The 27,641-nt window shown below is 47.4% G+C and overlaps 1 protein-coding gene across 2 annotated transcripts in view; it reads left to right on the forward strand.

The window, feature by feature from the left end:
- The window catches only part of CLIC5 (chloride intracellular channel 5), a 156,790-nt gene that overhangs the window by 113,441 nt on the left and 15,708 nt on the right, over positions 1 to 27,641 (forward strand). For both annotated transcript variants that reach the window (XM_012664663.1, XM_012664664.1), the window contains exons 3-4: positions 3,124 to 3,249; positions 11,160 to 11,266. In XM_012664663.1, coding sequence (XP_012520117.1) covers positions 3,124 to 3,249; positions 11,160 to 11,266 — 233 coding nt within the window. The remainder of the gene's footprint in view (positions 1 to 3,123; positions 3,250 to 11,159; positions 11,267 to 27,641) is intronic.

A 27,641-nucleotide genomic window follows, 5' to 3' on the forward strand; every position in this document is an offset into this window, starting at 1 on the left:
GAGACTGAGGCAGAAGAATTGCTTGAGCCCAGGAGTTTGAGGTTGCTGTGAGCGAGGATGACACCACGGCACTCACTCTAGCCTGGGCAACAAAGCGAGACTCTGTCTCAAAAAAAAAAAAAAAATAGAAAACTGATTTCTTACCCAGGCACCAACATTTGTTGACTGAGTGATCTTGAACTTTGCAGAGCCTCAATTTCCTCATCTGGGCAATGGAGATAGTGCCTTCTCATCAATAGGATTATCGTGAGGGCTCAGCGAGGCAGGCCATGGAAAGCATTTGCGTTCAATGTTGTACTTCATAGTAAGGACTCCATACTCCTCTGCTACTCATAGCGTGGTCCTCTTCTTCCTGGAGGTGGCAATCTAGTCAGAAAAAGAAGACTGATACACATCAAATAATTTGTCAACTAGACCTGGCGATATGTAATCCAATGCTAATGATGTAGTTCCAACTGCAAGCCCTGAACGTGGGTTAACAAGGAGCAAGAGCTGCAACTGGCAGTGTCCAGCTAAGCTTCCGAAGCCGTAGGCAGAACTTCCCAGAAGTGTCAGATTCCGGTGGCCACAGTTCTTTAGAGTCCCAGGAAAAACCCACCACCACCTCCATGACAACACATTTCTGTATCTTTAAGCCACAGAGAGGTAACTGCAGAACAGTGAAATCAGTATAGATTTCTCCTTCCAGCTGTGAACGCAGCATCCCTGCCTTGTGTCAGCTCTAGAAACCGGGGGAACAAGTAAGGAATGTCCTTTCATTGTCTAAAATGAGGGACACACACAAAGTAAACAAAGGGACTGAGTAAATTAGATTTTAAAAATTCTTTCCGTCTCAACGGTCTGAGTTCCAAGTGCCACAGAATGCAGCTGGCGAGTGTGTGTTTGGCGCACGACATGGGAGTAGCGCAGTAATTGAAATTCTTCTCTTCCCCTCCCAAACTGATTGCGCCAGGAATCTGTTTCATTACAGACTCCTCTACCCCCGTTTGTTTACTTTTTTACAGTTCTTCCATCTAATGTTTTCCACTCCCGACTCCCACAAGAAATGCCGCATTCTCGGAGAGAGCATTTGGGGTGAATCTGATGCTCCAGCCCTGCCTCTGGCAGTCTCCATCATCATTCCTCCTCTCCCTCACTCTTTTCTAGTGCAACCCTCTCCCTCCCCGCTTTCCCCGATCTGCCAAGCCTTCTCCCTCCCTTTGCTCCATTTTTGCTTTTGCATTCTGACCAGGTGGCAGAGTCACCGAAGCACATCCTTGGGCATTAACAGGGCCCGTGTCAAACACAAGTCGCTTTCCTTCCTGCTGCACTTGCAGGAAGTCCCTTCCCCCAGGTGGTCAGGATACTCCCCAGTGCACACCAGGAACACCACTCAGCATTCCTGTGGGCCAAATACAGAAGCTGCAATTCATCGGTCAACTAATTAATTGTTCATTCATTCAATCAGACTGGTTCCAGGATTTCAGCCCCTTCCCCATGATCTAGGTCTTCCTTTCTGGATAATTAAGACTTTTGGATCTCCTCTTTCCAAGGGGGAAAAAATGCACTATTGCTTTGGTTATCTAAGATTTCTTTAAGTGTCTGACCCAGAATCCGACAGGCACACCAAGAGGACTTCTGTCTTTTAAGGGACTGAAATTTCTATCTATTATACATGTGCTTTACATCAAAGATCCTATTGGTCCAGCAAAGCTTGCTATGGAAAGAAATAACGTTCATAAAGCAAGTGCTATATTTGAGTCCCATTAGAAAATAGAAGATATGTTTACTTAGAAAAATAGATTGTTTATAATAACACTTAAGTAACCTCATAGTTTTAAAACATATGTACAATTTCTGACTCCCAGGAGATTTTCAATTTATGTATATTGAACAGGATTTTAAAATATTTCAAGAAAAATAACTTCTTTCTAGTAAAACGGGAACCATAATAGTCACACTTTGAGAATAATAGTGTGTGTTTGAATTAAGTCACAAAGTAAAAATACTGTAGAAGGTAGACCCCAGAGGAGCACCAACACTCTAGCAGTGCAGTTGCCTGCTGGTTCTCCCCATGTTCAGTGGGAAGCTCAAAGCTTTTGTAATTGGATTGAAGTTTTTACCAACTCACCAACTTTTGATTACTAACTTTGCAGCTAAAATCACTCATTTTTTAAATTAAAAGTGTATATTTTATTCATGCAATCATTAAAAATATATATCTACTGAGGGCCTCCTATATGCCAGGTACAGTTCTAGGTCCTTTCCTCGTGGATGTTGAATTGTAAGGCTTTTTCTCAGATACATTCCTATCCAGCAATGGTCGGTTCTTGTTGCAGAATCCTTGATAATAGCCTGTCTGGTATTTGTTGAGCAATAACATTGAACTTGGGTCTGTCAGACATAAATCCAAGAGTTTTCACAAGGACCCGTAGTGGGTCATGCTAGAAACAGCAGTAAAAAGACTTTTGAAAATATTGTTTTCATTTAATAGTTTTGTTTTCAAGCTAATAATTTGCTTATTTTCATGGATTTCTGAAGGCTGTATCAGGGGCTGTTTATAGATCAAAAAAGTGTTTGGTTGAGTCTGACAAACACTGACCAATGCTGCACATTAGTTATTAGATATTAAAATTTAAGTTATACAGAATAGGGGTACTCTAACTTGAACAAATGGCCCAAACTCCCATTGTTATTATTTCTGTGTGTACTTAAAGATATCTTTTAGGCTAAAAATATGATCTAATTCATTAATTTTTAAAATTTGGAATTATGTAGAGTATATTTTTGTTAGGTGGATTAGTCAAGGAAATTTTCAAAGCACAGCCCAACTTCTACCTGGGTAGTTAAATCTTAGAGCCACTGAAGTAGTCACCTGGATTCTTCCCACTTTTTCAATAGTACTCAACTCCATCTTGACTTGTTCCTCTCTCGCTGACACCACCGGACACCTTCCCTGTGCCACACTACATTCTTTCAGAACTCTCTCCAAGCTCCTCTGCTCTACGCCCCTCACCATAAATCTGTCTTTGCTGATGGGCACGTTGGATAGCACAGGGCATCTACTTTATAATCAATCTTAGCTTTCCCAGAACAGGAAGCGCCCTGGTGTAAGCCAACACCTGAGTCTTGCTCTCCCCACAGAAAGCCAGCCGACCTGCACAACCTGGCCCCTGGCACGCATCCGCCCTTCCTGACCTTCAATGGGGACGTGAAGACAGACGTCAATAAGATCGAGGAGTTCCTGGAGGAGACCTTGACACCTGAAAAGTAAGGAAGGGTCCGTGCTGGAACTATAAAAGCACAGAGCTAATTTTGAGAAGGCACGTTTCCAAGGGAGCCTCATCAGTCCAGAGCACAGGGCTTCTCATCCAAGAGACAGTGTAGGACCCCCAAAGGATGCCAGGCTCAAAATGACTCCACGAAATCCGCGGAGAGTGGGTATGGCCTATGAAGTAGAGCCAGTCGCTCCTCCCACACAGAGCAATTTTAGGAGCCCTGGGAAGGTCCCACCCCAGTTTGTCCCCCTCTGCCCAGGTCACTCTGCCTGGACGACCTCCAAGTGAGAGCAAGGGCTCCCTCATTTCAGGAGAGCTGAAAGGCCCATGAAAGGAAAATAAGCCAGGAAAGGGTAACCCAGTGACTTAAACAACACCAAGAGTCATAAACTTGACCAAATCTGTTCTGACCCCACAGTCACACAGAGGAAAAAACTCACCTCCTCCTCTGAAAATGGGTCCAGGGAGGGGGCAGGCCAGGGGGCTGTGTGTTGGGTAATAAGCTGCTACTGATGGAAAAGAGGAGGGAAGAGAAGAGGGACAGGTTCGGAAGTTCCCCAGAGGCTAGCTTGTTCATCAGAGAGTGTCATAATCCGGAATGAAAACAATCACAGTTTTTAAAAAACTAGGAAAATAATATTACACAAAGAGTAAGGCATGGACTTTATCCTGTATGGTATCATCCTGTAGGGGGGCGCATCGGGTAACCACTGACAGGTTTTACACGAAGGGGCTGGAAAGTCAGTTTTAAGACTTATGTTGAGGGTTGGGTGAGATGAGTAGTGAGAGGACGGTACAGCTGGGAGTGGAGGTTACAGCCCAGCAGGACAAAAGGACAGGCTGAGCCAAGGCAGTGACAGTACAATGGGGGGAGAGGAGTGGGCAGGATTCGGGACATACTTAGCCTGTAAAATAAGTGGGATTTAACTACTAAACCCTGCCATCTTGCATTTATTTTAAAGTGTTATTTATCCATCTACATTTTTATCACTCTCACTTTGTGTCAGGCTCTGCTAACAGCACTTACCCAACATGACTCATTTCGTCCCTGTAACAGCCCTAGGAGGTAGGTGCTGTCATTATCTCCATTTTACAGTTGGCCTTGGAGAGATTAAGTCACTTGTCCAAGGTCGCACATCTAGTGAATTACTGTTAAAAAATTAAAACTACCGGTTATGTTCTGATTAAGCCTTAAACAATCATATCTTCTTCCTTTGTCATCCAAACGAGGACGGTTGATTTTCGTACTGAGAGTGGAGAGCCACCTCAAGCCCATTGGAAGAAGCTGAGTGCTGACTCTAAACAAGTGAATTAATTAAACCAATGGGGCAGCCCCCATGTGACTCCCAGCTCAGCCACAGGCAGAAGCCACACGCATCTCTGAACAGGACACCTGCCAGCCGCTTTGCTGGACATGCCCCGAGGGGGCCACACGCCATCTCCCTCCCCTGGGACTCCACCTCATTGCTGGTTTGAAATCCCACGTGAAAAAAAATAATAAATGCTGTTTCCAATAACTAAATAGAGTTTAGACTTTGCCCGGGAGACCCGGAGAGGAAAGTCTGTGGCGAAGTTACCATCTTCCCTTTTAGAAGTAAGTCTCGCGCTCGGAAGTGAGGGCTCCTGTCCGGATCCTCAGGGAATGGAAAGTTGACGCATGAGGAGCAGAGTGCCCCACTGGGGCTTATTCCAGGCAGGTGGATGGAGGGGTGGGGGGTGGGCATGCACTCCTGGCTCCGCCGGGGATGTGCTCTGCCTCAGTTCCTCCTCTGTGAGAGGATGACCCCAGGCCCTTCTTGCTCTCTGATTCCCTACTTTAGCCAGGCTCCCCCCAGCTCCCCATCCCCAGTCTGGTTATGCTTTTCCTGGGCTGTTTCTCGAACACAGGGATCCCCAATCTGCATCCACAATGGGACAAAGGGGGCCCAGAGACCCTGGGATTGTATGTCCTGTGTGTCCTTGCACATTCTTCCAGAGGCAGTCATCATCAGGTTTCATTGCCATTCCATCAGATGCGGAAGAGTCTCCATGATCCAACTAGGGTGGGCAGTGCTGGATGCAGACACGCCCTCCTCTCTTCCCTCTCCACCCACGTTCCCTGTTCTGAGCACTGCTCCCTCTGGTCCAGCTCTTGGATCCTGTGTAGGAGGTTTTACCGAGTGCATTCCTGCCGTGTTAGTAACCTGACAATGCAGCACTCCCAGGTAGCAGAACCCCAAACTGTAAAAGTGTACATCTCCAGAAGGCAGCCAAGGTGGGGGCCCTAGTGGTGAGACCATTGACCATTCTGGAGCCCCACAGAAGTGTCCTGTAGATGCCTTTGTACCCATCGGACTGGGGAAGGTGTCACAATTACCTCCCAGTAAATGTTATCAAGCCAGTGCCTCAGGCCCACGTAGAGAGACCTGCTGGTCAGCCCACAACAAGCCACCAGCCTCGGCTGGCTTCCCCGGGGACTCGGCTGTGGGGCGGAGTGGCCTGTGTTCGGAGGCCTCCGGAGCAGGCAGCCTGGCCTTCCGTTTCTCTAAGGGGGCGTCCAAATCCCCACGACTGCTCCCCCAGCGCTTGTCTACCATGTGTTTCTCATCACACCACTATTTGTAAAAGCTGCCAGAGGGCCAAGACATTGTGGGAGCCTTTTTTCCCCTTAGCTTTATTTTTTTAAAGGAGAAAACCACATACGAACCTTCCAACAATTTTTTTTAAAAATTAAATTTTATCCCACGAAGCGTTCGGTGTCAAAATGAGGAATCCAGGAAGTCTCAAGTTGTTTCCAAATGAGACTAACATCCATCCCTTTCCTTAGACCGACCCAGTTAACGCTCAACAAGGAAGTGTGGGATTAGTGCTGGGATTACTGCTGAGACTTACTGGCCCTTGCCTTTCATCCTCGTGGAATGGCCAGAGTTTCTGGGATTCAAAACTGAGAATCGGGAGCCCCACCGCTGGCCACCTCTACCAGTGTCTGTTGTGTGGCCTTGGGCAGGCCTCCCTTCCTCTCAGACACTCCAGTTTTCTCATCTCTAAAACAAGGAGGTGAAACTACATAGGCTCCAAGATGCCTTTCAGTGCAAGTTCTATGATCCCATGAGTTTCTCAAAGTACTCTCCCAGATCTGGTCGTTATTTCAAATAGTCTTAGTGTATACATGCTGTGATAAAAATTCAGGAGGGTAAACTGATGTGGTCCAGTTACATGGTATGTTGTCCAGTCAGTCAACTAGCAAGAATGATTTAACTATCAACAGAGTTCAGGACACTGACCCAATTGGTAGATGCTTCGAATTCATTTTTTAAAAAAATGTATAGAGATATTTTGTAATAGTCGAAAACAAGAATGCTTTTGTAACCCTCTGGGAGGAGGAGAAACAGCCCGGACCTCTGGACCTCCGGACCCCTCTCAGGATGGCATGGCAGCTGAGGGTATGAGCTTTGGAGTCAGAGTCTGCACCACATGGAGTGGTGCTCTGCTGCGGGATCAAACCAGCCATAAAATCACAGGGGCTGAACGGAATATGCATTTATTTCCCACTCAAGCAAAGTCTGAGTGGCGAGTGTGGCCTTCCTCTATCTTGTGGTTTTTGGAATACACGGCCTCCGAGTCTCCTTCTACAGGGGAAGAGAGAGAAAAGGAGCATGCAAAGTGTGTCCCAGGGCAGGGCTGTGAGTGGTTATGTGACTTCACCTCTCTTCCATTGGCCAGAATCCAGTCACATGACCCCAAACCCAATGAGAGAGAAGCTGGGAAATGAAAGCCCTATATGGCTGTCTGGGGAGAACAAGTAGTCTCTGCTGTAGGCAAATTACTGAAAATCTCTCTGTCAATTCTCACATCTGTGAAACAGGGACCATACTGTTGATCGTATGGGGCTATTGTAGAAGAGACACTACTGAGCCTAGTGCTTGACATAAAATAAAAGCTCACTAAAAGGCAGCTCAGAGTTGTAACAGAAAGAGAGAGGTCAGCACCCGTTTTGTGGCTGTCTCCCAGGTGTCACCGTAAGGACAGTTGGTGACCTTATATCTTAAAACCACAGATCCTAAAGGATGCCTTTTAATGAATAAGTCAGACCTCTTCCACCTCCAAGGATCTTTTGCTTAAATAGCAGAGATAAGACAAACAAGCACAAAGTCAAGGATGAGAAAAGTCAGAAACATTAATGTCCTTCTCCAGGGAGGGTTTAGTGAAGTGAGGAAGCAGAGACAAAGGAGAAGGGAGGGAGAAGAAGTCTTTCCACTTTTCAGCTTCTTGGAAAAAGGAAGGTCAGCACTCCAGCTGCCAGGAGAAACTCCCAGAATCAGCAGCGGTCACTCCTCAGCGGTCCTTGATGGGTGCTTAGTGTGTGTTGGCTTGATTGCTTGGGGTCCTTTTGTTCGGTGGCCTGGTGGCCCGTGGTCAGTCAGTGGGAAGTCAACCGAGACTCTAAACCAGTCAGAGCACTTACCATCTGCAATATTTTTTTTCTTCACTACTATCTCTATATACAAAAAAAAATTTATTATTATTTTTTTCTTTTTTGGTGAGAAGCCAATTGTTTTACCTCCCAGCTTGAAGCTTAAGTGCAGGTCTAAGATGAATACATTTGAAATAAGATATCTTAAAAACAGGATAGAGAGAAATTTTCATGGGTTAGATGAGGGATCAGCAAACTTTATCTGTAAAGGGCCAGAGAGTAAATATTTTTGGCTTTGTGGGCCGTATGTGGTCTGTCGCAACTGTGCTGTTGTACGGTGAAAGCAGCTGTAGCCAATATGTAAACAAATAGGTGTGGCTGTGTTCCAACAAAACTCTATTTATGAACATTGAAATTCGAATTTCATATTATCTTCACACATCACAAAATAGTATTCTTTTGATTTATTTTTCAACCATTTTAAATGTAAAAAACCATTGTTAGCTTGAGGGCCATATATGAACAGGGGTCATAGGCCATAGTTTGCTGAGTTAGCAAAATTTATCACCTCTTTGATTGTCATCAGACCACATGACAATGTTATTTCAAAGATGTTTCTATGAATGAAACGCTGTTTGCTTTTAGAGAAACAGAATGTATTTTGTAGCCCACTTATTTGCATATTTAAAATATGGTGTAAATATGCAGGTAAAATGAATGCACTTAGCATCCTGTACAGCAGCCTCCTCAAGTCTAGTTTGAAATTTGTGAGATTAACATCTTGGAGAAGCCAGGCCTGGTGGCTCACGCCTGTAATCCTATAATCCTAGCCCTCTGGGAGGCTGAGGCGGGAGGATCTCTTGAGGTCAGGAGTTTGAAACCAGCCTGAGCAAGAGCAAGACTTCGTCTCTACTAAAAATAGAAAAAATGAGTCAGGCATGGTGGCACGACCCTGTATTTCCAGCTACTTGAGAGGCTGAAGCAGGAGGATCGCTTGAGCCTAGGAGTTTGAGGTTGCTGTGAGCTAGGCCGACACCACGGCACTCTAGCCCGGGCAACAGAGCAAGACTCTGTCTCAAAAGAAACAAACAAAAATAACCGTCTTGGAGATACACTTCCCACAAGAACAAATTTCAATTGGAACATTACGCTATATAGTAAGGTCTCCATGAGTGATAGTGCTTAGGAAATAGGATGACAATGTCATGGTCCCCTGATACATGGTCCTTTGTCATCATCATTTTTTTTTTCCTGAGACAGAGTCTCACTCTGTCGCCCCGGGCAGAGTACAGTGGCATCATCATATCTCACTGCAACCTCCGCACGTCCCTGTTGGCCCACCCTGATTGTGAAGAAATAATCAGCTTACTGAAAGTTTGATCAAATGATGACAGGAAAAAGAAAAACCAGCAAACCTAAACAAATTGTCCACTAAAATGCATTTTCTAGGCCCTTTTGTGTTGACATTATCAAGGAGAAACAAAGAGCGCTTGGTCTTTATTAATAATTTAAGTCTATCAGTTCTAACAGCATGCTAGATTCTATGTGAGAAGGCCAAAATAGGGAAAGATGACACTAAATTCCACGTCTTGGCAGATTACTTAGCATCTTGCAGGAAACCTTGGTTTGTGCCTGCAGTCACAGCGGGTGGATCTGGTAATTGCCGGTATACCCGGAAGACGTGTGTGTGCAGAATCTGTGCAGAGCGCCCCCTCCTGGTGGAGGGAGACAGCTGGTGCACGGTGCTCTGCTCCGCCTTGAGAGCTCTAGGGCTTTGAGAGAAACGGCAAAGTCTGAGAAGCCACAGAACATGGAACTTAAGAGCTGGGCTTCCAAACTGAAACTGCCTGGGTGGGAATCCTGGCTCTGCCCCCCAGCCACCTGACCTCAGGCAAATTTCTCACCTTCTCTCTGTCTCAGTTGCCTCCTGTGGGAAATGAGGCTCATAACATTGCCAGTAGAATTGTTGTGAGGAGCGAATGGTGAATACAGGTGCACATAGTAGCTCTCAGTGCAGGTTAGCTTTTACTGCTATTAGAAAAGCAGTGTGACCACGCTGCTCCAGGGCCAGAAACCAGGTTCTCATCCCTCCACTATTTATTAGCCATGGCCCTTAAACAGCCATTTAACTTCTCAGGTCTCCAATTGCCTTCCCAGTAAAACGAGGACAATAATGCCTGCCTTATCTGCCTCTTGGCAGAGAGCTAGACTCTTCCAGCAGCAGTGTCTCTGAAATTAAACATCCATCTAACATGGCCCCAAGAGGGACAGTCCTAGCTAATGGGCCAGTTGAGGAGCAAAGAAATAAAGGAACAACAAATAATTTTTAAAGGCTTGTTTGGTTCAAATTATTTAAAACGTTAAAACAAATCGACAAAAGTATTTTGCTTTTTGAACATTAAGCAACCCAACAGCCCACAGTCAAACACTGCTCACCCAGGGACCACAAGGTGCACATTAATTAGTAATAATGATAACCAGGCCACCGTCTCCCATCTCCTCCCACCCCTGTCTGGCCATAAAATGTTTGGGAAATGATATTTTTTTTAAACTAGAATTGCTCATTTTGGTGGTGCCAGTGGGTCCAAGCCATGGATTCCTACGCAAGCAAGTTTACCTCTTTCTGTCTCAAGCCTGCCTCTCGTATTCCTCTGGCTTCAAAATGAAAGGCTCTGCAAGAGAGAGAGGGGCTGGATCATTGCAAATCTATCTCCAGATAAAATAAAATAAAACAATCAAAAACACATGTCCTCTAATGGAGCCTGGTAGTTTCTGCATCTTATTACTGTGCGCAAATAATAAGCGTGTGGAGGACATTTCAGCAGTGGACCCTGGGTATTCTTCCTTTGGAGAAGTGGTTTAGAGCAGCCGTCCCCAACCTTTTTGGCACCAGGGACCGGTTTCATGGAAGACGATTTTTCCATGGACTGGGGCAGGGGGTAGGGGACAGGGGCTGCCGAGCTCTGTGGCCCAGTCCCTAACAGGCCACCAACCACTTCCAGTCCACGGACCAGGGGTGGGAGACCACGAGTTTAGAGGCCTCAGTGCTAAGGTGCCCAGCACGTTCTTGCTCCCAGAATTAGCTCTGTGCAGCTGTGATGAAAATCGCAGGCCTGGCAGTGGATAGTTATTTTAACGTGGGTAGGGGAAGTGTCACGGACCCTATCTCATAGAAAGGCAAGCTCAGTCAGAACTTTGATTAGCGCCTTTTCATTGGTGCACCATTGTCGGTGTGAAGAGGGCAGATTTGGGGCCTCTGAATGGCGTTCTGGTTTATTGTCCAACAGACTGTGTAGCTCTGGGCAGCTCTTACCTGCCTGGCCTTTGGCTTCCTCTCTGGATGAACTGGGGCCAAGAGTGCCCACTCTTCCTATAGGATGGGGGTTAAGAACCCAAAAGATTTGTAGATCCAGCTAGAAAGGGGAGTGTTTTTCATGGTGGAGCTAGGCTCCCCGTTAAAGGAGCTCCAAGTCTCACTGACTGACAGAACACCGTGTCTTCCACTCCAGGTACCCCAAACTGGCTGCGAAACACCGCGAATCCAACACAGCAGGCATCGACATCTTCTCCAAGTTCTCTGCCTACATCAAAAACACCAAGCAGCAAAACAATGCCGGTGAGTGACTCCCTTCCACCATGAGACCCTGCCTAAGTCATCCGAAGTTTGTCCATGGGCATGTCAGATACTCAGGCCAGAGAAGCATCTGGAACCAAAGCTGCTCGTTATGCACCCACCCATGTCCCCCTTGACATAGGGGAGGATGTTGTAGATCCTGCCCCTGTCTAAGCAGGGGGAATGACCAGTGGGCCTTATTGGAGAATCGCAGGGAGAGATGCACTTTGCTTTCTGAGGCTGCCTCACTGTACAGCATAATGTGCTGCATGGAAGGGTCCTTACTACTGTCCATTTGTCCCCAGTTCACAACCCTGTCTGTAATCACATTGGAACAACACATTCCCGCTTCCTTCTGGTCCGTGGGGTTGTCCAGAGGCCCTGGGAGGGGCAGCACAGTCACCATTGTGGCAAATGCTGAAGGCAGATGCCCCGCTGTCTGCATTCTCCCCCACTGCAAGTGCAGAGGGTATTGTTGGGCTGTTCGTTAAGATTTGGCTAAAGCCATTTGAGTGGAACCCTCCAACTGAACATGTACAACACTTGAAGAACTGTGTCAGGCCCCGTGAGAAAAGAAGGAGGATAAGAGAATTCCCTTGGCCTCAGACAGGGAGAATGAGACAGCCTTGCAAGCTGGACCCCCTGGGGCCCAGCACAAAACCAGGCAGAGTACGTGCTTTGTGAATCTTTGTGAATGGACGAGTAAATGGTGCACAATGCACCAAATCAAGGGGGCATGTGCTAGAGGCTCCAAAAGCTCAAAGGAGAAAGGCTTCTCTTTGGACTGTGGGAACCAGGAAAGACAGCCATGCATGAGGTAAAAGAGAAGAAATTTGGGGCTGAGCAGAGCTGGCGCAGTAGGAAGTAATAACTCAGGACGTTACAGAGGACCTGGATTGCACCACAGGCAGAACTAGATTCTGGGGCTTCAAAGAAGAAAAAGACACTTCCCCAGTCTTCAGGGCTTTAGCTGGTGCAGGAAGAAAGGCTTCAATTCACAAAAAAAGTCAAATAAAATGACAAGAGGTAAATGAGGGCTTCATCTAAGAGGGTCTGAAGAGCTGATGAACTGCCAAGTGAAAGGAAAAAATGATTCCTGTCAAAGGTGTTTAGGGCAGGAAGAAGTTACCTTAGGGTTCTTTCAGAAAGTTCTTGAAGGAGTTTCAGCTGGGTCACAAAGACCAAGGAGGAATCAGTTGACTAAGGTCATAGAATGGAAGACATGGGGAGGGTGAGAAAAAGTCAGGCACAGAGACTGTGCAAAGTGGCCAGACCTGCAGTGCCAGCCTGGGGGCTTGGATTTCATCCTGTGGGCGACGGCAGCCATTAGAGGTATGTGGCGGGCACACAAGAAGCATGTGGAAAATATTGTAAACCTACTCAGTGCTCTGGCTTCATTACTGTTTGGAGGCTGTCATGTGTTGAGTAGTGTCCTCCCAAAATTCAGTCCACCTGGGACCTCGGAATGTGACCTTATTTGGAAATAGGGTCTTTGCAGATGTAGTTAGTTAAGGATCTCGAGATAAGACCATCTTGGATGTGGTGTGGTCCCTAAATGGGATGACTGGTGCCCTCATGAGAGGAGAAGACACACAGGCAGGGGACAGGGCCGGATGGAGGCAGAGGCCGAGCTTGGAGTGATGCTGTCACAAGCCACAGAACACCTTGATTTTGGGCCTCTGTCCTCCAGCACCATAAGGTGAAAATCTGCTATTTTAAGCCACTCAGTCTATGGTACTTTGTTGTGGCAGCCCCTTGGAGTCATCATGGGAAAGAAAAGTCACTGCTGCTTTCCGGGCAGGGGACGCAGAAGCAAACGAGAGGACCAGTGACTTGTCCTCCCCACAAGGCAGGGCTGGCACTCGAACCCTGGTTTTCAGACTCCACATCCCACGTCCTCTCCTCTCGGCCACAAACATCTTCTTTCATACTTGTCAAAGTGCCCTTAGAAAGACTATCTCTCATTTGAGCCTTCCAGATTTTTTAAATTAGAAATGGTATTTACATATTATCCATATTTACAGTTCTCCTATTCCCAAAGCCAAAGCAACAGTTTCCACCAAATCTCGCGTATCAATTTCTTATAAACTCCATACTCTCCAATTTTCATTGTTTCCCCTTCTTCTATTTCACCCTGTTTTTCTCTGTAATGGGTTTTGCCCCTGGGATTCCTTCCCCTAACTCATGTGCACATTTCAAAGCTCCGGCGTTTCTGCCTTCCCAAAGAGCCTGTCCCCCAGATGTGCTGTCTCCTGGCCCTCCTTTACTAGACGCCACGCACTCCTTCCTCGGAGCTAGAACTTGCTCACCCGCCTCCCTTCCTCTGTGCTTGTCCTTCCTCCCACCCCTTACCCCCCAGCTGTGGTCAGCTGGATCCAGAAGTTCTTAGGCTCAGCAGGCCAGAGGCCAAGGCTCCTGCGGGGTTGCCCCCCTGTAGACAGCACCATGGCCCCTGTGCTGGGGTCCACACCCACTCTGTTTTCTTGGGGTTTCGAGCTGGCAGCTGCTCCCAGATCTCTGCCTGAGCATCAGCATCCAACCCCAGGCTTCCCTCGGCATGCCTTCCTACTGGGCTTTGCCGTTTTTCTCTCTGGGTCCCCTACTCCATCTATTTCTCTAACATGCTTTCTTCAGAGTGTCTCTCTGGTGTTTTTGTTTATCTTCTCTTGAGCAGAGCCCTTCCTCCCACCAGCTCATCATCAATGCCCCAGCCCCCACACGCACACTGGCGTGATCATGAGCTTTGCCTGCCCTTTCAACGTGAAGGCATGAAAAAGGCTGACACTATAGCAGGGTGGATCATCTCTTTACTCCCATGGTGGTTACAGGAACTGCCAAGTAAAATATCCTTGTTGTTCCACAAAGTTTCAAAAGTCCCCAGCTCCTGGAACCCAGCCCCCGTCCATGGGAGCCATCCCCACTAATATTCAAGAGAATTGTCCATTAGTTGTACATTCGATCATTCATTTATTCGTTCAACAAGCACAGATTGCATGGAGTGACTGCAAGTCCCAGCTAATGTTTAAAGGGCTCGCGTTGTGTGCCAGGCACTGTGCTAGGTTCTGGGATTGCCAAGGCAAATGAGACAAAGCCATTGCCCTGTGTGAAGTGACCATCTACAGGGGCTATAAAACATGTAAACACGCAGTTACTGGCCTGGGTTTGAGTCCTGGCACTCCTAGCTACACAGCTTTGCTCTACAGACTTATTGTGTCCCAGCCTCTGTTTCCACATATGTAAAATGGACCTACTAATACCATCAGTTTCTTCATCTGCCAAATAAGGCAATTAATAGCATAGCCAAGGTTTGTAATGCAGATTCATTTATTTTATAAGTCAGTGCCTGTCAACCCTTTACCACAGTGCCTGGGGTAGTTACTGCTCATTAGATTTTAATTTTGTATTGTGATTATCACCAAAACGGGAGAAACATGAATGCTGACGTCAGAAACCGCTGCATCAGGTCTCACTCCTCGCCCCGCCCCCAACCAGCACTTCCAGATCTCCCACACGCTGAGTCTCTTTTCTGCTTTTTAAACTTTGTTTCCCAAAGTCTCATCAGAGAGTGTCAGCGGGTTGGCCCAGCTCTCACACCTCAGCACCATTGCGTTTCTCTTCGTCCCCAAGCCGTGGTTTTGCGCTCGGCTTTGTGGCCTGTGGCTGGGCTGCCTCCCCCTTCCGTGATTGCTAGGTCCAGGTCCCCTCGGTTGCAGGATTGCTCCTCCCTGCCCCTCCCCTCATCCCTTCCTAACTTGCTCTTCGCTTAAACGTAGCCTGGATTTTCTCATGACTGACCCCACATCTAGTCAGGTGCTACATGGGCAGGTTGCTTTGTTTTCTTGTCACTCGAGATCTCCCCCAACCCAGCCTCTGATTTTGGAGACAAAGACAAGGACTGTGTCTCTGGACATGCTGTGCTTCCCGTGGCTCAGAGGCAGGCGGCTGTGTGTGGTCCAGCTCACAGACTCTGACGCCCACTGCCTGGGTTCGGACCCCAGCTTTGCCTCTTGCTGGCCTTGTGGCACAGGGCGTGTATGCCTCAGTTTCTTCATCTGTAAAATGGGGGTAATAACTGTATATACCTCATAGGTACACTGGGAACCACGCCCACCACTGTGCTCAGGACCAGCTGTTGTTCTGTTCTGAGCAGTTACCTAGGGCAGGTGGTTGCACCTCAGCAGAGAGTTCTGGGATAAAAATATAGTTTGAGGATTTATACATATTTGGACAATTAAGCCCATGAGTGAGAAGAGGGGAGTACTACAGATCATACCCAAAGATCGCCCGCATTTGGCAGGGAGAGAGGAGTCAGGGAGGACGAGTGAGAAGGACCAGCCAGCCAGAGAGGAGGGAATCGGGGGTGGTGGGGAGGGGATCGTGAAGGTGGGGAAGGAAAGCTTTAAAAAAATTGAGAGTGATCTGTGATATAAAATGCTGCACAGAAAGGTCCTGGGAGACCTCAGCCCGTCGTGTGCAGCTCCCCTGAAGTGTCCTCAGGTATGCTCCTCTGACTGTTTTTCTCGTGTGCATCAGCCCATTACCCAGGACATGGGCCCTGCTCCCTCAGAAGAAGGGAGAGGTGCAGGGGGGGCACGACAGGAATGGGATCAAGAACCCATGTGGAGGGTGCTCGTGGCCCAGAGAAAAAGGGCACCTTTGGGGTGGGAGAGAGCAGCGCTGTGTTTACACTGGCTGGAGAGGTCCCTGCTCTGGGCCTGCGCTTCCCTTTTTCAATCTAGCGGGGGAAGGTTATGTCACGGATTAGTACTGGAGGTTTACAGAGTACCGAAGCAGAGGCATTGGGGGAGGGTGCAAGCACCGTCCATCCCCCCTTCGACACATCCTGTATCATCCCTGGAGTTAGCAGACAGTCAGCTCTGTCCTCACCCTGAATGGCGCCCTGGGCCTGGCATGTGACAGAGTCCAGCAGGCCTCCACCTCCTCCATCTCTCTGCAGATGTCGCTGTGCACCGCCCCTCACCCCCTGCCACCCTCCTTACACCTTCCTCTGAGCTGCCACCTGGGCACACAGACCCCAGGGACCCAGGACCGGCAGCCTGCTCACCAGACATGCAGTGCTGCCATCCCTTCATGCACTGGCTCTGCCACGGGGACACCTGTTTAGCTCCTTGGGTTCATCTCTTCCTCTCAGGGCTTCGTTCTCTGTCACCTCCTAAGAGGATCTGGGTTCTGCCTCTGAATATCCACCTTACATTTTGTATTTCTTACCCACGAATTGCCGTTTTAACAGACTCTAAAAACCCCTGCCAAATCTCTTGGCTTTCAAGACGTTGATTTTGCTTACCATAATTTAGGCAGAAAATAATATATTTTACTTTATTTTTCACAGTCTCTCTTTTCCTTATGCTTCGGTCCAATCAATTCTCATGGTTCATTTCACTGTTGTCCATGATGCATGTTCCAGGCATTTAACAAGTGGGTCTAAAATGCATCTTTAGTTCTCTATGCTTTTCTAAAAAATGGTTTAACATTTCAATAGATTTGGGGGTATAAGTGTTTTTTGTTACATCGATGAATTGTATAATGCTGAAGTCAGGGCTTTTAGTGTACCTGTCACCAGCATAGTGTACATTGTCCCCAATAGGCAAATTTTTATCCCTCATCCCTTCTTAGTTTCCAATGTTCTTTACACCACTTTATGACCATATGTACCCATCATGTAGCTCCCACTTATAAGTGAGAATATGTGGTGTTTGTTTTTCTATTCCTGAGATATGTCACTAGCATAATGGTCTCCAGTTCCATCCAAATTGCAGCAAAAGACATTGTTTCATTCTTTTTTGTGGCTGAGTAGTACTCCATGAGATATATATATACACCACATTTTCTTAATCCACTCATGAATTGATGGGCACTTAGGTTGATTCCACATCTTTGCAATTGTGTGTTGTGCTGAGATAAACATTTGGGTGCAGGTGTTTTTGTTTTTTGGTTTTTGGTTTTTTTGATATGACTTCTTTTCCTTTGGGTGGACACCCAGCAGTGGGATTGCTGGATGCAATGGTAGGTCTACTTGGAGTTCTTTGAGGAATCTCCATACGGTTTTCCATAGAGGTTGTGCTAGTTCACATTCCCACCAACAGGGTATGAATGTTCCCTTTTCACCACATCTGCACCAACATCTATTGTTTTTTACTTATTTGTAATGGCCATTCTGACAAGGGTAGGGTGGTATCTCATTGTGGTTTGAATTTGCATTTCCCTGATGATGAGTAATGTTAAGCATTAATTCTCTACTCTCATTAACTAATTTGCAAGTCCCTTTTTTATTTCTTCCAGCCCTCTGACATTTCTCTCAGATTTAGTTAATATTCCTGCCCAGAATTACCATCCCTGTTTTTGGTACAAGTGTCTTAGTCCCATGTGCTTTTGCCCCTTTTCTTTTCAGCTGGAGAGGACATGGGCATGTCCGTGCACATAGCCTACAGCAAGAGCCCCACACTGCCCGGTTCTGTTCACATTCGCCACCTTCCATCCTTCCTTTTCTGCACACGCCCACTTCCATGGACTCTCCTCCCCCTGCTAAGAAGTCAAAGAAGTCCCGAGCGCAATCTCTTTGTATCTAGTCTGTATGTCTCATGCAGTCCCGGGGCCTGGGCCCTCCCACGCTCCTCAGGCTGCCAGTTCCACATGTCTCTGTACTAAATGTTGTTTTTCCCAATTTGGATGATTTCAGTCTTTCAAGTCTTCCTTTGAATTCCCTCTTCTCTTCCCCTTCAAGTCCATTTTTCCCTTTCATTTCCGCCTCTATATTCCTCTGTCTTGGGGGCCTTCTTCCTACGTTAAAATTTATACTCCACTTGTTCCAGAAAGGCTTTATAGCTGCTCAAAGGGACACGCAAAGCAGAGCAAGTCCACCCACACTAGAAGGAGGTGAGAAAGAAAAACAAGGAGAGGCCCATAAAGCGGAGCTGAGGCTGAGCTAAAAGTCCCAGCAGCCGCGACCTTGACCTTCCTGCCTGCCACGCGGCAGGGCAGCCTGCAAATTTGGCTCTCAACTTGCCAGCAGACAAAGCGAAAAGGGGCCCCTGGTCAGCTCCAGCTTGATTCTCCCAGAAGATAGAAACAAACCAGCCTCCCAGAAGAGTAACAAATATTCCTGCTGTGAGCCACAGGCGCAGAGGAGCTGTTATTTCCATTTTTGTCGGTTCTTCCCTTCTGCGGCTTCTCTTCCCCAGTGCCGCAGACCCCCGGCCTGTAGACTCCAGGCCAGTGGACTCCAGCTGCTGGGTCTCCTTCCTACCTTGCCCTGCAGCCCGTGTCCACCCTGCCTCAGGGCTGCACCGCTCCCCAGCTCTGTTCTTCACCTGGGCTCTCTCTGCACCTGAAACCCGCTTTCTTCTCTTTCTCTTCATCTTCTCTCAAAGACCCACAAGACCTCCCTCAGGCCCATGTCACCAAATTCCCTGCTCCTCTCTGTCGTGGATACAGAACAGCCTGCCTGGGCCTGTCACTTTTTCCCACAGCTGACCAGCTCCCACGCTGCATGTGCAAAGATGTGCCTTTCACTCTCAGGTTTGCACAGTTCTTTTTATGGAAGACTCTGCGATGTCCCAACATACTCCCCCTAACATGCTTGTCCTAATAAAGTGCTTCTACCTTCCTGAAGAGAGTCCTAAAACCCTTCCTTGGTATCTGTGACATGCTGGGCACAGTGCTGTGTGCTTACGGTACGAGGACCAGGCTCAGATTGAACTGCCTCTCTTGCTTTTGCCCTTTATTAGTTATAATGGTAGTGGCCATATTTTCCAAACTGAAAATCAGATGTCTAAAACATTGTCTCTGTTGAAAATAATCAAATTATAAGAAATTGGTACTGTCCCAGAAAATCCAGGACACATGTCCCCAGATGAAAAGCACCTGGCCACGGCTAAGCCCTCTGCTCCCCTTTTCTCTGCGGTCCAAATCCAAACCTGCCTACCACCGCAGAGGGCAGGTGAGCGTCTCCCTGATCCTTTGCTAGGACAAATGAGTAGCCACCAGCCCTGAAGGCTCCTGAGCAGTCTTTGTTCTGTTTCCAAACGAGGGCCAAGGTTTCCACCTCCCTAAGGCTCCCATCAGCAGCTTTGTGGGACCTGGAAATAAGCAGTGTGCTCCCTGGGCTTATTCTGACAAAATTGATAATCCCAGCCACATAGCGTGGAAGAAGACCCTTGGGTTACTCTAGGAACCTCAATGAACTCATCTCATAATTGGGATGATCATTCCCACTTGATGGGCACGTGATCGAAAGGTTACATTGTGGCTCTTACTAACACAGTATCAGTTACTGCCATCCTGCCTCTCTTGTGTCCCTCCGCATCCCCTACAGCCCTCATGAAAGGCAGCGTGGGCAAGCCAGTCACAGCTGCACTCCTCGCTACTTCCTGTCTCGTTCCATTCACGCCCAAATCTCCAAATTGCTCCAGTCTTCTCCTTCTAAGAGGTACTCTCTGCGGTGGGTCATGCTCCTGGCTGATGCTGGTGGACAAAGAACCTCTCTGTACCGCTGGCGATCTTTCTTGCCCTGCCAGGCTCTCAGTGGTTTGTGTCCACACCAGCTCAGCCCTGTCCTTGCACCTTGCAGACGGCCTGGCCGCACCACACCGGCAGACCAACTCCTGCAGCCTGCTCTGCTCCTCCCCACCAGATGGCCACATGCCTCCTTCCCAGCATGGACCCCTCACTCTCTTTTAATAAAATTGCCACCACCAGAAATATGTTAAGCCAGATCATTTTCATTTGATGTATAGAAAATTGAAGTGTACAAATTTCAACTCAACATTAGGAAATTTACAATTAAATCTGTAGCGTGGACTGCCAACTAACGAAGTGAGTCAACTAAAGGGACAAAAAGAGACTGAACTTTTGAAGGTAGGAACTGCCTACCACTAAGAAACAAAAAAATGCTTTCACTGAAACAAAAAGTGCTTTCACTTAAACTCTAATATTTTGATTGTAAGACACAGTCTGATTTCAAAGACGTCAAAGTGTGAAAAAATATGTATCTTAGTCTTGAAATGTGGTAGGCGATTCTCATAGTCCTTTCCAGATTAACTTCTATTACTTCCTTGAGGCTATTCAGTGAAATGTCAAACCCTCCCTTCTGCTTGCCCTTGAGCTATCCTGTTAGAAAGAAATGGAATCAAGATCAGCATTGCTTCCAGATCCCTCTAGGATAGTTGTACTAACTCCGCATCCAGTCAAGCATCAACTCTGCCCTCTGTCTCTCTTGCCTGGAAACAGCACTTACCTCTTAAGTCAGGGATTGGCAAACTTTTTCTGTAAAAGGTCAGATTGCAAATATTTTAGACTTTGCAGGCTACACAGGCTCTGCTAGACTCTGCTCAACTGTCCTGTTGGAATCATAAAGCAGCCAGAGACAACATGAAAACAAATGAGTGTGGCTGTGTTCCAATAAAACTTCATTTATGGATGCTGAAATTTGAATTTCACATCATTTTCAAGTGTCACAAAATATTATTCTTTTGACTTTTTTTCAACCATCCAAAAATATAAAAACAATTCTTTCCTTGAGGGTAGCATAAAAGTAGGCAGTGGGCTGGATTTAGCCCTTGGACTGTAATTTGCCAACCTCCTTCCTGGACAGTCCCAGGCTACAATAGCAAATCCTCTGCATTTCTACGTGCCTCAGCCTCCTCATCTGTAATATGGACATGGCATTGTCATATTAATTAAGTGAATTAATGCCTATAAAGCATTAGGACAGTTCCTGGCACACAGTAGGCACCAATCTGTGATGGTTATTGCTGCTGCTACTGCTGTTTCTGCTGCTGCTCTTCATTTTATGCATGGCGCCCACTACCCTCCATACCTGGTGTCCGCTTTGGAGTGGGCAGCCCGGCTGGCCCCTTAATGTATAATAGCAGCACGTGCTGCCCTCTTCTGGCAGGCAGAGGAATTGGCAGAGGCCTGCGGGTTTCCAGGCGTCTTCGTGTACAGGCACTCAGTTGTACCTAAGCTTTGGCTGGGGGCTCCAGATGAGGCCAGGTCTCCTTCAGGGGCTCGAAGCCATTATCTGTCTCCCTCACCAAGGGAAGGGCGGGGCCATAAGGCCTGATGCATCTGCCAGGGGTCCCTGGCTGCCGGGGGACAAGCTGCCCCAACTGCTGCCTTCTCCCTTCCCTCTCCTCCTCCCGCGGCCTCCAATCTTTACATTTCTGAACTTCCTTGACCTGAAATAGAAAAGTGTTTGAAAGGATTCGGGGCGGCCTGGGAGGGCTGTCAGCCCGGAGCTAACAAACTCCTTATTATCAAAGGCCCGTGCTTTCCCCCCAAAGCGTCCTGAAAGCCAACCGCTGTTGGGGGCGAGGGCAGGAGGAGGGGCGTGGGGGTGGGTACAGCACTTTTTCCAGATCCCCAGGATGTGGCGAGCCATGTTTAAAAGAAAGGGTGTGTATTTATTATTCCAAGCCACTTCAGTCACAAGGCGCTTGATGCTTTCTCCCCTTCCTCCCTCCGCGGCCCCCAGTCCCCGGGGCTGCAGGCCTGGCCTTTCCAGGCGCACGGGCAGGGCCCCACCTCTCACTGCGCCCCGAGCCGGCCCACGACGGATGGGAAAGCTAAGGCAGTCTGTGTAAAGCAGTAGGCATGCGAGTTGCAATTACCCGGCAGTGAGCTCAGAAACAGAGGTCACAGTCACCAAGGTGGCAGTGGGGCCCCCTGTCCCTGTCTAAACACCCACCAGTTCTGGAGCAGCACAGCTGTGTCCCAGCTCGGGACCAGCGGGTCCCGGGAAGACCTCAGCCGAGGCCGCGGGGCCCCACAGTGGGCTATCAGACTGTCACCCAGACTGGGGCTCCCGGGTGGTCAGAGCAGCCACCACCGCGACGAGGACAACACGCGACAGTCTCGCCGCTTCCTCGCAGAGCAGCCATTGCGGTCTCCCTTCAAAGGCGCCTCCAGTCACAAAGGGACCCTTCAGCTTGCCTTCCTTGGCAACCCCTGTGCGCAAATAGCCTACTCGGGGTATTCTGTTTGTTTGTTTGTTGGGTTAAAGTTTTGCTTTGATTAGCATTCTTGCAAGGAAAAACAAATAACCTCGCTCGGCGGAACCCACCTCCGAGGTCTGGCGGGCCCTGTAAAATTGCACGTCCTCGGCCTGTCCCACTTGGAGGGTCCTTGAGGCTAAAAGCAACGGGGGGGGGGGGGGGCAAGGGGGCGAATACTTCCTCTGGCACCTCCCACGAGCAGCCCAGGGGATTCCTCCAGAGGGCCTTTGATTTGGTTCATTATTGAGGTGGATGCTTGCAATTTATGATTTAACAAATCTTGTTCCTGAAATGAATCCTTGGGCAGTCGTAAGGAAGGCGGTTGATGGCGGCGGCGTGTTGAATGCGGCAGGCTTGGGGAGGAGGGGCGCGGGAAGGTGGTCCTGCGTGGGTGGGCGCATTCATTAGTGGAATTTCGCTGTGTGGGCTTCCCCGAGCGGAGACCACCAACACCATTCCATGTGGTGGAATTTCCCGCTGTCTGACCAGAGCGAGTTCTCCTGGTCTGGCCTGGACTCAGATCAAGACCTGGGGAATAAAGGAACATTAAATGACTAATTTGTACACAGGTTAAATTTTCTTTCACCTCTCGCTACCGTTACTTCATCTTATGCAACCCACACGTCTTGTCTTTGTGCAGTCTACATGTGGGGACCGAATGCGTTCCCAATCTCTCTGTCTCTCTCTCATACACACACACACACACACACACACACACACACACACGTGCACACACACAGACTTATGCAGTTTGTGTGTGTTCTGATGTTTCTATGTATTGAGCAAAGGCCATCGCATACCTCCTTAAATAAACAGACTGATTTCAATTAATCTAAAAAATCATGCTTACATGCACAGTGCAAAGTTACATTAGTGATGGGACACGACATAGATCTCACAGCGGTACCCCTAAGCCCCTAAGCACGAGGTGTTTAGACCACGCAAGTGCAGTGCTGTGCAGGTGGGTGTGAAGGTCAAGTGCATCATAGTTGGTTTATACAATTACTACACTCATAACCCCTTGTCTATGGTTAGGATGTAGCTTTGAGGAAAGACTCTCCACTCCTCTGCCAACTCTTAGGAGAAAATGGCTCCGGCTGAACTAACACGTAACACGGATTTCCTCATTTTGGGTAGATGTGGGGCTGAAAATGACAAGATGTGAAATCCAAGTGGAGTGCCCAACCTTCTAGCAAAAATTTCAAACACCCCGATTTATAAACTCCTTTTGTCAAATTTGTCACTATCTTGTGCAGGGAGAATGGGCAACGTTCTCTCCATTTCCCAAGGAGTGGGAACATTGTTCCGAAGACACGGCTGAGCCAGGACACACCAGGCATTTCTCAGCTTTCAAACTCTTTTGCTACAAACTGCTCTTGCTAAAACATAAGAATTGGAACCAGGGGTTAGACCCAGTCTGCTATTCTGAATTTACCAGTGGCTTAGAGAGGATAATTTGTTGGGGAAAAAGTTGCTACACAGAATTTTGAGCTTAAAACTGCTAGCTTTCTTTAAAATCCTGTTCTAGAACTATCTATCAGGACGGCCTCCACCTCACTTCAAGTCTGTTTATGGGTCCAACCTGAGTAGCCTCATGAGTTAAAGTCACACGCATTTAAGACTCAAGGGTAAGGTAGCACTTCTTTTTGTTTGTCTTGTCAGTGGGACCATTTTCTCCCTTAACTGAATATTTGAATCACCTGGGGGTTGTAGGGGAAGAATAACTCCCATAGATTCCTAGTTGGAGGGGACCCCCAGTAACAAAAGATGGATTAACAAGAGAAAAAAAAACAGAAATTTATTAACATGTATATTTCATACATACATGGGAATGAGCAGTTCTCAAAAAGGATGCTTTGAGTTCCGGTTTACGTAGCATCTTCAACTAAGGACAGTACATTTTCAGAGAAGTGACAAAGGAAAAGTCCGTTGAGTCTCTAGGAGCAGTGACTTGAGGGAAGGCAAATAAGTGAATGGCAGCTAGAGGCTAGTTAGTAAGGCTTGTTCCTGCAGATTCCGCTGGGACCATCTCCAGGGCAATAAGAACCTAAAGTTGTCTTCAGTGGTTGTCCCTGGTAGAAGGGGGACAGGATGCCTTTTGTCTTTGTAAATCTATGTCCTGTTTTCAGGCAAACAGAGAGAGGTCAGAGAGCTTTCCAGCATCTGCTGCTTCAGCTCAACAGTCCTTCGTATTTCAGGGCGGCATGTTCTGGTCTCCCACAGGGTCCTGTTACAAAGCAGATACTGAGGCGGTGAGTCTGGGCAGGGCCTGAGAGTGACAGGCGATTCCGACGCTGCTGGTCCAGGGCTGTGCCCAGAGAAGCAGGGCTGTGGGCAGCTGTCTCCGTAGGGGAGCAGGCTGAGTGTGTCTCCTTCATCATTGTCATCCTCATGCCCAGCTCAGCGTCTGACCCAGAGCAGGTGCTCAATGAATGAATCATATCGCAAACACTTCAAGGTGCCCACACCCTCTTTACGCCTTTCCCTGAGAGATGATGAAAAGCGCCTCCCAACTCATCAGGATCTAGGGCACTTCCTCCAGCAGCCTCCTGTTCCCGCTCTGGAACGCTCACCTTTTAAGCCTGTCCCCGCTTTGCAGGCCCCCTATGCTCCGGATTATATTTCTTTGAAACTTCCCAGTCCCCACTTATAAAAAGTTTAAGATGTTCTATGACAAGGACTATCTTTCACCTGAGAACATGCCACTCTTTTCTAACCTCTATTATATGAAATCAAGCTTCATGGTGAAAAAACGGAATAATCTCATTTAGAACCAATCAATCAAAGTGTGAGGATCTGAGCAGTTGCCCTCACTAAGACCGTCAGTGTGACGGGGGCACTTTCTTAAGTGGAATTTTTCCTTTCACTTTTATTTTTATAACTACATTCAAGGGAAATTATATTTGGTGTTAAAGGTGATACTTCACCAAGAGTCAAAAGAGAAACCACAGAAGGCTAAATTCTGGTGTTCTTTCAGCTAGAAGCCACAGGGCAAATTATTTTTCCAGGAACCTTGACGGAAGAAGCATTCGATGACCTTGATCGCAGTGCAGTCCACATGTTTCTCAGTGCTCATGTACAGAACCGCTCCCATTCCTGAGTATTCTGGGGAGGGGAGCGTTGAACCAAATGATTTCTGAGGCCCACGGCACTCAGCTCTAACTCTCTGATGGTCACATGTCCATTACCTTTTGCAGTGAGTTTCCCACGTTTTGTTTCCATTGTGGGGACCCCGAAGATAAGTTGTACCCAACACTTTGCCTGGGTCTGGCCCTGCCTCGGTTCAAACTGAGTCACTTGGCTGAGAGGTGCAGGGATGCTTCTGTTTTGGCTCTGATGACAAAGAGGCTGGGACCTGTGGGAGGGCATCTCAGACCAAACTAGTAGAATCCCTCCACCCATTCTCAAGAGACCACGTGCTATCATTGTACAAAGACAGGGAACCCTCATAGGCCCTCTAACGAGGTAAAGCCAGTTACATAAGCATATAGAGATGTACAGAGTCCCTCATCTTTTCACAAACCCCACTGAATAGCTCATTGGCTCAGCAAATGCTTATTCTGTGCTAGACACTGTGCAAAGTGCTAGAATAAAAATGGAATAATGAAATATTGGCAATACTTATGTGTATTGGAAAAGGTTGTATTTGGCTGTATATAATAGAAACTTGATCCTGGTGACTAAAGCAAATAATTATTTTATTTTACTAGTAAAACCTGTATAGCATTTTACTATGTGCCGTGCCCTGTTCATTTATCTCTTGATAAATATTTACTTCTTACTGGGAGTTTGCTTTTCTTACATAACAAGAAGTCCAGAGAGTAGAGAGTTCCAGGCAAATGTAGTTGCTTGAAGAAGTCATGGATGCAGCTCCTCAGAGCTTCTGATTCTCCATCATAAGTGCGTGATTTTTATTTTCATGTCACAAGATGGTTGCTCCACTTCCAGACATTACATCCAAGTTCCAGGAAGTGCCAGCTGCCTCTGTCTTATCTCTCCTGGAAGCCCACTGATAAACTTCTACTTACATTTCATTAGCCGTAGTAACCTGGTCATTTGGCCTTCTCTAGCTGAAAGTCAGGGAATCTGGGAAGATGAGTATTTTTGACTGGGTACATCACTACCCTGAAAAAAAAATCTGGATTCTGTTTTCTATTAGTAACAAAGAAGGAGAGAATGGAGTCTTGCATATAATTCACTTCCAAGTTAAGGTAATTCTTTTTTTCCCCTATGGTGAAAATATCCTATCTAGTCATTGCCCAAAAGGACACACTATTTCAAATTCTCCTCTGAGTTTGACAAAATCTGAATTATTACCCCTCCTGTATTTTAGGAAACAGAAGTATAACATTGCATATTTAATTTGCTACAGTCTTACTTCAAACTTTAGAAGACACGGGACTCATGTAGTAAAAACTGTGCAACTGAGACAACCAGTGGGTAGGTTCTCCCCTTGAACTGTAATTCATGTAGGGACCAGTGAGGGGCACCCGGGGAACTGCTCTGAGCAAGGGGAGGGAGGTCTGGGTGTAAGTGTAGCATATCTGGGGAATTCTGAAAAGGATGGGGCACACCCACCCCTAAGGCTGGCTGTGGCCGATTGCGGTGGTGGCTGCAGAGTCAGAATGAAAGGACCAGCTGACTGTCCCTGTTCATGTTAGCATTTATGAAACTCAAGAAAAGACTCTGCATAATTTTTCTGGGGTGACTTCCTCAGGGCAGAGGATGAGTCAAGCGCAATGTTTATCAAGGAGGGCCAGAGGCAAGAGCCACATTTTTCTTGCAACTCTAAGAATTTATTAGCTTTTTTGTATGCTTCGATTCTCATACATCAGCACGTACACATTGCACGTAAAGACTGCCTACTGCCAGGCACCATTCTAAGCCCTCTCTACAGCTGATGACTCAATTATTACTCCCGGCAGCCTTATAAGGTATGCCATGCTATGGTCTCCATTTTACAGATAGGAAAACTGAGGCACAGGAGGTTAAGCAACCTGTCCAAGCTAGTATGTGTCAGAGCCAGGATCCCAACCCAGCCGGCTGGTCCCATGCCTGTGCATGCAATACATTGACTTGTGCATCTCACACATTTAATATAATCCATTATTTAAAATGCATATGGTGCTGAGTTTTTAAACAAGAGTAGGTCATTTAAGAAATGGTGATCAAATCAGCACATAAACCAATGAAAGCTCATTTAACGACTACCGTGTGTGTTTTCCTAAATATACTCAACAGTCCCCAGCTTCTCCGTCGGAGTCTAGACCCAGCAATCCATGTGGGACAAGGGCCACCAAGCCTGGCCCACAGTGGGCACCGAATAGACACCTGTTCAACAAATGAAAGAACGGGCAACTGGAAGA

The sequence above is a fragment of the Propithecus coquereli genome, unplaced genomic scaffold (genome assembly GCF_000956105.1).
Source record: "Propithecus coquereli isolate 6110/MARCELLA unplaced genomic scaffold, Pcoq_1.0 Scaffold90, whole genome shotgun sequence".
In the NCBI taxonomy this organism is placed as follows: Eukaryota; Metazoa; Chordata; class Mammalia; order Primates; family Indriidae; genus Propithecus; species Propithecus coquereli.